Source organism: Tiliqua scincoides, chromosome 14, assembly GCF_035046505.1.
Source record: "Tiliqua scincoides isolate rTilSci1 chromosome 14, rTilSci1.hap2, whole genome shotgun sequence".
Taxonomy (NCBI): Eukaryota; Metazoa; Chordata; class Lepidosauria; order Squamata; family Scincidae; genus Tiliqua; species Tiliqua scincoides.
Genome location: NC_089834.1, coordinates 12,667,331 through 12,676,068, shown reverse-complemented (window position 1 = coordinate 12,676,068; position 8,738 = coordinate 12,667,331). Strand labels below are relative to the sequence as shown.

The window sequence follows — 8,738 nt, the reverse complement described above, 5'->3', positions numbered from 1 at the left end:
GATGCTTCTTTTGAAGGCCACCACCTTGTCTTGTTGGTGCTTCCCCAGCACCTGACAATTGGGTAGACTGCCTTTGAACATGAAGGGTCTGGTAGCCTCTAACAGCAGTTGATGGAGTCATCCAAGAATTTTTAACACCATTTAATGCTGCCACCTTCCCATTTTGCCCTTGTAATAAGGATGCTTTCTGTTTGGCAGAAGGGAGAAATAATGGGAGGGGAAAACTAAGAAGGAAACAGTCTGAAAATGACTCTTTAAATGCTTAAATCCCAAAGATGTCACCCAAGCTGAAGTCCTCATGAAAGCAGGAGCTCACTTTTTACTCTTCCCACATCTGGTTGGAGGAATCAGCCTGAAGGACCTGCTCAAGGAGTGGCACCTGTACGTCTGCCTGATGACCCAGGACTGTTGCATTGGTCCATCTGCATTTATGCCTTTTTATAAAGCAAATACACTTACAGAACATGTTTAACCAGATCCCATTATTGCCCATAGGACACCCACACACTTGTCAGGATTGTGTTCTTGTGTTAACTCATCTCAGACTGAACAGCTCCAAATCTTTTTTCCTCTTGAAAAAAGACACACCTTCAGAAAAGACTTCTCCTGTGGCTAGACACATAGTGTGAGCTGCTCTAAAGGGCAGTGGAGAGAAGATAAAACTTTCCTTCCAAAAAGTGCATAACAGAAGTCGGTTGACATATTGGTCAGTGCAATCCTTAATCTTGCAGGATGCTTTTTTGGATGTGGGCACTTCTAGGACTAGTTCAGATTCATGTAGGTGGGGATAGCTGGTATGCACTGGAGGGAGAAGATCTTGCTTTGTAACTTTGCCTCCAAGATCCTCTCTATTTTTAATGAGCTATGATGTGTTTGTAAGTAGTGATGAAAATAAAGAGTTGGAGGGGAAAAAGACTCTGCCTTAAAACATTCTTGCATCTCCAAGGAAACTACCTGTTGACCTGTACTGGCTCCCTGCCTTGCAGGGGCCAGTGTTGACCCTCTTGCACAGACACAGTACTGTGTCCTTTGTGGTGCTCTTGCACAGCTGTGCCAAGTGGTGACCCAGTATAACTTAAGTTGCAGGTATCTTTTTACCCTTTCTTCAAGTTAAGTAATGGATCAGACAAGTTGTATATAAGGAAAGGTTTCTAGTTTATTTGGCATACTTTTTAAACTGAATTACATCAGAAACCAGCTTCTGCTCTGCACAGCAACACAGGATGGAAGGAGAAAGGTAATGAGTTACCCTGCACAGCTAGAATGATGGTGCCTTCCTGAAGGCAGCATATCTGGGGTAGCGGGGCCAGGCTGGTGCTTTACAAGTGCCACAGGAAGAAGGGGGGAAGGTCTTAAAGTGCTTGTGACTTTCAGTGGAAGTTGTGGCTTCCGGGCAAGCCAACAAACTGCAAGGAGAATCTGAAAGCGTGCCTTAAGGGGGAGGAGAGTTCCTCTGGAAAAAGATACACAGGGTGATTTTGAACTTGTGGTTTAATTTCAGAGGACGTCTAATGACAACAGTGTGTACTTAACGCACCCCTTCTCACATACAAACTCATTCATTAGCAATAGTCCACAACTGGAGTTTATTGGGATAACAGCTGTCAATTTCAAGTGCTAGGCAATCTCACTGACTGCTTTGAATGAGGTGACAGGTATATGTAGCACCTGTTTACTAGCATCAGGCCTGTCTAAACACAGCCATCACCTTGCCTCCGGTTTGTGTACTATAGGCTTATAGCTACTAGCTTCGGTTGTAGCTAACAGTGAACCTGCCTCCTCACGCTAGCAGTATAAAAAAAACCTTCTTAAGGCTTCTATTCTGCTTCCAGAACTCCCAGCCTGCTCTGTATGGCCCCTAGTGTGGTCACAGGAACATCCAAACTGCTCGGCTCCATTTGCAGTGAGGAAATGTAGACAGCATGTAACAAGTACCTCTCCCTTAGCCCTCTCACAGAGGGCTCCAGCTGCAGTGAGGAAGAACATCTGCTACAGGCTACATTCGATAGCAGAAAGGTGTCAGTATTGTGCACCCCAGCACCAGACAATGCTCCACTTGACAGTTTAAACAGCAGTACTGCTTTTGTGCTGAACTCATGGCTCATTCTACCCCGGCACAGTTCTCGCTCTCTTCTTGGTTCCATGTACCTTCCTACACCTACACCACCTCCAGAGCACTTCACAAAGTGTCAGACTGAAAAATTAGATGCATGAACCCTGAGGAAAGGGCCCCTCCCTTTCCCCCACAACATTTCAAAGAGGAAGACAACTCCCCCCCACACCCTTCCTTTGGGCTTGACATTTAAAACCACACTGTTTCTCAAAGAGCAAGCTAAACTAAAGGCAGCTCCTAAAAGAGGGTGATAAACTGAATATGCTTGATTTGAATCAAAGCTGACCTACTCTTTTTGTGCAGGGAGCCAGTTCTGGAAGTAGCACTCTCAGGCAGAATGACCCCCTCTTAGAAACCCCACTCCCCTTAAATGCCTAATATCCTGTTCCTCCTACCATCTTTAACACAAAGCAATGCAAAACTCTCACATGAGAGCTGTTAACAGAGCCAGTTAATTTATCCTTAATTCCAAACATAGCTGTTTCCATCCTTATATCAAATCCACTGCTGTGGGGATTAGTCCAAACAGCTTTCCCTCCTCACCTGCATTCCTCTAATGTAACCTGAAAATGGATGCACACTGTTTACAGCCTGGACTACCTAAATAAATAGAAGATGTGAACCGAGACTGGATTCTTCTACTGTTTGAGAATCGTTAAGGAATTCTTCAAGCACACCTAATAACTGTACCACATTAAGGCCATCATATGCAGCTGCAGGTCTTCTGATTATGGCACTGAAGGAAAAGCCTCTTCATGAGACTGTTGTGTATAATCACAACAGAGGGGTGGGGCAGAGAGTGGCACAACCCTCATTTGGTCTGAGGTTTCCAGGCCGATAGGTACACCTGAGACTTGAACCATTAGAATAGTAACAGACATTCCAGGAGTTGTCAGAAGGTCCACGTGTTCCACTCCTGAAGGCAAAGGCTGTGGCTTGGGGCCACAGCAACCAAGGAGGACGGAAGAGGGGCTCACCACGTCTTTGGTACACAGCATATGAAACACTCCAAGCACTCGCTCACTTCGGTAGCTCTAGGTACCAACTCGAGCTTAATCTTTGGCTTTCCTGCTACTTCCACCCAAAACAATATACAAGATTTCCACTATGGTTCAAGCAGAGGGGAGATTGGGAGGAGGTAGACTGGATGCTGGAATGAAAGCTGCACCCCTGCCCTAGGACTCCCATCCTCCTACACCAGCAGCCTCCTCTTCGCAGATGTGGCCGCACATCTAGACTTGTTCACTGCTAGCCTACTCAACAAGGTCAGATATGTACAGTGCAAGTCATTTAGGGGGGAGCTGTGCAAATGCTGCATTCACTGCCTGGGGGGGGGGGGGACCTGGCAGGAAAGCCCTGGTTTCTTAATCCCGCTCTGCAGTGTGTATCTAGCTCCTTCAGGGACTCATCTAAACCAGCTCACCCCCAGATATAGCTATAAAGCAGAGAAATATATAGAGTTTAACAAGGTCAAATTAGACATCCAAAGCAACTCTGTCAACAAATGGTTATTCAATTCACTATAAAGCGGGGGGGGGGGGGTTTAGACGCAAGTTTTATACCAAAAGCAGTGGGCTAAAGAAGAGTGATACCCACCCTTAGCATTACTTTAAAGAAGTCCCCCCCCCACACCTACCTATGATTTGGGAAGAGAGCAGCAAGACAGGAAAAAGACCCCGAGCTCTTGGGGAATGGCTGTGACATAGCTTCACAGAAGCCATCTGGTTACACCCAAAGACCTTTCCCTCACATCCTCTGCCCTGCTAAAAACAGACATACTGACAACTCCCCTGCCCTGAGTTTTAGCTGCTCAGTCAACCCCCCCGCCCCGCCAGAGGAAAGCAAAGAGAATGGTGCTCTGAGGAAGCGGCCAATCTCCTCTTCTGGAAAGCAGGCAGAACAGGGGCTTCTGTGGTCAGCTTCGACAAAGCACATGAACTAAGATGCAGTGGTGGTGTTAGAAGCTTTGGGCTAGAGGGGAACAGGTTTGCAAGTGGAGATGCCCCCCCTTCCTGGAACTGCACTCAGGTGGGACGGTGAGGACGAGTGAGGCCAGAGCCAGCCGGGGAGATGCAGGTGTGAGACAGGCCTACAGGGAGAGTCTTCTGCAGCACAAGAATGCCAGCTTAAGAAGGAACACTGAGGAAGCCAGAACGGCACAGTCCAGTCCTCTGGCCTGTTGCAAAGCCAAACGCCCTCCTGGACTTAAGTGATAAAACTACTCTGTTAAATACTGGAAAAAAAATCTAATTCGTTTATAAAATAGAGTTTCTAGACCTCACAAAATACAAGCTGGGCGTGTCTGGCAGCAACTGGATGGAGATTTTTCCAAGCCGGGATCGGCCACGCGGGTCTCTTGTGCTGCCTCTCACTGGTGGAGGTGAGCCCGGTCGTCCGGGCGCTTAATGTGAATCCTGCGGACCCGATCAATGCGCTCCCGCTCGTCGTCTTCGTCCAGGTGGTGGGAGCGGCCAGCCGCTCCCCCGGTGGCCTCCAGCAGCGCATTGTCAGGGCCCCGCCCGTCCTGGGCTTCGTACAGCAGGATGTTCAGGGTCTCCTCGTAGATTCGGGCTTCTGGAAACTCAACCTGAACGCCACAATAGAAGGCTGTTAGGGGGTGCCTGGGCCTGGACTGCCAGTCTCACCCCACTGCTGTCTCCCAGTAAAAGAAGAAGAGGCGGCTTTTCCGAGGATTTTCTATGTGCTGAAAGGCCGTTTTGGATGGCTGCCCCACAACCTCAGGGCATGCCAACGCCTGAGTCTCAGTGGGACTTGGGGCTGCTGCGTGGCTTGTGGGGAGGGGGGAGCAGCCAGGCAATGCAACCCAGAGGACTGAGCCGGAGCCACTCACCTTGGTCTGTTTTTTCTCAGTAGCGTAGACGATGGAAGTGCAGCACACCTCCGCGATCTTGCGCCCCTGTCCGTAGAAAGACCAGCAGCAGATCTCATCCCCGATGACGTCCTTGATGAAGAGGACTCTCCCATTGAAGCGCAGGGACAGCTTGTCAAAGAGCTCAATGTTCTTCAGCATGTTGTCATCCGAGTTGCTGACGGAGGCCAAAGGGGAGCGGTTACACGGAGGGGGTGGACGGCTCTGCAACTGGGCTCCAGGCCCCCTTCCCAACTTCCCCTTCCCAGCTCTCAGCTCCAGGCCCCTTCAAAGGCTGCAGCTATGAACACAACCCCCCTTTCCCATATTCTTAGTTATCATATTTTTCCATTTCTTCCTTCAAGGAGCTCAGGCCGGTGGGCAAAGCGCTCATCCCTGCTTTCATTTTATCCTTCAATAACCCGGTGAGGCAGACAAGGCTGAGACAGTGAATGACTGACCCAAGGTCACCTGATGAGCTTCATGGCTGGGTGGAGACTTGAACCCAAGTCTCACCAGTCAAAGGTCCAACATTCTAACCACGTGAAGCTTATTCCAGAAGTGCCGCTGGCCAACCTTTTTGTCAGACACGTTCACGCAGTTCACTATCAGCTCTACTGCCGGAAGTATATTTCTGAAGCAAGTATCCAATTCACGGCCATGAACCACAGTGGAGCAGCTTTTCAGACCCTAGTTTTGCCCCCACCTCACCTTTTCCATCTTACTTTTAGGCAAACCCTCAGACCACCCTACCCTGCCCACCATTTTCACAGGACAGTAAAATGCCCCCGCCCTGCACTTCCTGGCCAAAGTCCCTCACTTTGGGACGCAGAAGGCAGGAGCGCTTACCTGGTGTAGGAGTATTTGTTGTTACTTCGGTTGTACAGCAACTTGACTGCTGGCTGCAGGGAAAGACACAAAGTCAACAAAGAGAGAAACATCAGTTCAGTGCTTTGTTATACAGCCCACTTTGAATAGAAACCTTGCTGAGAATGGGGGAGGGGGGGTGATGGAGAGGTGACAGCATACTGTGGTGGCCCAAGCGTCATCACGGCTTCCACACAGTAAAACATTTGATGCCACCAGTGTGAGAAATGGACAGAACTGAGCAAGTGGTGTTCAAGTTAAACCCACCGAGGCGAGTAACTTGCAGATACACACAGGAGGGGAGACCTGCTTACCTTGTTGGATGTGGCAATGAGCTTCTGCTCTTCCTTGGAGGACGTGATGATGGGCACTTTGCAAAAAGGCTCGTAGACGTCTTTGTTCTGCTGAAACAAGAGCACAATCAGAGCACAGGCAGTTGAAGGTGGAGGACTGCCTCTCGGACGACCAGCCAGGTTTCAATTTATCCCCCTCTGCCATTTGCCAAAGACAGGATGAAGTTAGGGAGGGCAGGACCAAAAGCAACTGTTCTGCAGCTGCCACTGCAGATCACAGCAATGCAGCTTCCCACCAGCAAACCTTTGGCTAGGCAAGAATCCTCAAGCAAGAGGGGCAAGCCGACACTTGTTGCCTCCTCCAGAGCCCCCACCTGGTTGAGATGCTCTGTGCTGGGGGCTAAGCATACGAGCCACCTCAGCCAGACTTATGGCCTAGCTCAGAAGTGGCAGCTGCCAGCAAGGACTCTGGACCCTTCCTAGCTCTGCTACCTGAGTCGTGCAAGAGGAGATGTGGGGTGGTGAGCATGGAACCCTCTGTCTGCCAAGTGGTGCTCTCCTATTCAGCCAGGCCTCCTCCACCCACAGTCCTACAGCAACAAGGCCCAGCCTTGTGACCTCTCACCATGGATCCCTTGGCTCCTCCTCGTTAGGCGGCCTAAGAAGATGTGCTCCATGCCTACCTGTAGGGCAGCCTGGCACTCGTCCACCAGGCCCTGGACCAGGTAGTACTTGGCCTCTGCCAGCAGCTCTTCAATCTCTCGCCGGCTCTCCGGAAGCGGGACAGCGCCATCGCGAAGGTAGTTCAGTATCGTTCCAAAATGTTTGCCGCAGCGGTCAATCAAAATCCAGCCTAAAGCCAAGACGATAAAAGAAACTAAGTGGGCGAGGAGCAGAAGAACAGGGGAGAGAACGGCACAGACAACCCCCCCCCTCTCTCCCCAACTGGTAACAGAACTATCATAAGATCAAAGCCCTTGTCCCCAAACGTCTCACTGGAATTGGTGAAGAAAGGAGGGCTTGTGAGCCCTCCCAACTATACGCACACAAATAACCTTAGGCTGAAGCTGGGAAGAGAAGAGGGGCTCTGTTGGAGTCCGCTGGGTGCAAACAACGACACTTAAAGGATGCAAACTGGGGTAAGAAAAATCCAGCAAGGTTTGAAAAAAAATGGAGGTGCCGTGTTAACAGTTTTGGAAACACTGGCTCAGATAGGTTGCAAAAAGCTACTCGCCAGGCTGTTAAGAATCGCCTCTAGGCGACCGCAAACGTAGGACTGTTTGCCCAAGTAGACTAATAAAAACAATGTGGACCAGTAACTTCAAAGGCCTGTTCAGGTCTTTAATCACCCTGCAAGAAGGTTATTTTGGTCCACACATTAAATTTCTGAGGGTTAAAGAAAAAAAGGCTAAAGTTGAGTCGACTCTTAATTGCACAAGAGGTCAGCGCTTTCTGTTATCTGCGGACAAGAGATCTGAACAAGCAGTTCCTCCTCGATTCAACGCAGCGGCTCGGAAAGGCTCAGCATCTTGTGCAACAGAGCAAGGCTCGTGTTTCTCGTAAACCAAGCAGAGGCCGGCTTAGGGGCTGAGAAGCAAGAATGCACCGGAGGGAGGGGGACGGAGGGGAGGGCCGGTGAGGGGAGGGCGCCTGTTTTTGACAAATAAGGGCAAAGCCAGCCAAAGAACGCACATCATGCCTTGAATTAATGGCATGATGGCTAAGAGCAGATTGCACTGTGAATTCCCTCCTGATGGAGAGGAGCCCCTCTGTTCCAGTCCTGCCTTTGCGCATGTTTGTTTAAACCCGCGGATGACCTCCCCACCAGCGCTCTTCAGTGGCAGAAGGCCCGAAGACTCACCTTTCCCCCTGGATTGGGATGGCAAACTAATGCCATGGCACAAGGAACCACCTTACGGCAAGGCGGGCAGCTGGTCCTACACGCGGTTTCTTGCAGGTGGGCAACCCAGTTCGTACACACCTGTCCACAAACAACTCCCAAGTGGCAGTCGGGGGGGCAGCCAACAAGCCTGCTTTGTTCTAGAGCTTCTTGTGTTTGCACAGTGGGCTTGAGGTGGCACCTGACTAAGGTAAGTGAGGAGAGCCTGCTGCTTCCAGTAATGCTCCTGGCGCTCTGAGCAACAGCAGCCCAGACCCCTTTGGTCTCCTCCCTGCCAGGAGCCCTTTACCTTCGCTGTCAGTGAGGACCTCCATCCGGCCGCTAAACATGGCCTTCAGCATGGTGTCCTGTTTGGTCAGCGTCTGCATGGTGGTGTAGTACAGGGCTCCACCGATGTTCAGCTTCACGTACTTGGAGCTGGGGCTGGCGCCTTTGAAGGACGTGGTGCGGGTCGCGGCTGCCGGCACGGCTGTGCTCACTACCGTCTCTCCGGACATCTCTTCCTGCAAGAGCAAGGCCGCCTTCAGCTCCCCCTCTGGCCACACACACAATGGAACAAGGAGCCCCAGCTAGTCCAGCACCCCCTTTCCGAGAGTAGCCAGTCAGATGCCAGTGGGAAGCCTGCAACCCTCCCTGGCTCACTTTGCCCCTTCTCCCAAATATTCTGGCTTCCTGCGGGCAGGCACTCTCTTGATT

General features: G+C 50.6%; 1 protein-coding gene across 1 annotated transcript; it reads right to left on the bottom strand.

The window, feature by feature from the left end:
- Positions 1-3,610: 3,610 nt before the first annotated feature.
- On the bottom strand, positions 3,611-8,540 carry KCTD10 (potassium channel tetramerization domain containing 10). Its single transcript, XM_066609901.1, has 6 exons — positions 8,332-8,540; positions 6,826-6,995; positions 6,164-6,250; positions 5,832-5,884; positions 4,965-5,160; positions 3,611-4,700 (listed from the first exon to the last, which is right to left on the bottom strand). The coding sequence occupies exons 1-6, from the start codon at positions 8,537-8,539 to the stop codon at positions 4,482-4,484; spliced, it is 933 nt and encodes a 310-aa protein (XP_066465998.1). The 5' UTR covers position 8,540; the 3' UTR covers positions 3,611-4,481.
- Positions 8,541-8,738: the final 198 nt, after the last annotated feature.

Bases quoted from the DNA above. Each gene is read 5' to 3' on its own strand.
- KCTD10 (XM_066609901.1), bottom strand. From the start codon at position 8,539: ATGTCCGGAGAGACGGTAGTGAGCACAGCCGTGCCGGCAGCCGCGACC. The intron at 6,251-6,825 runs GTAGGCATGGAG...TTGTTTCAGCAG, and splicing joins AGTGCCAGGCTGCCCTACAG to AACAAAGACGTCTACGAGCC. The intron at 5,161-5,831 runs GTAAGCGCTCCT...GGCCTCCGTCAG, and splicing joins AACAAATACTCCTACACCAG to CAACTCGGATGACAACATGC.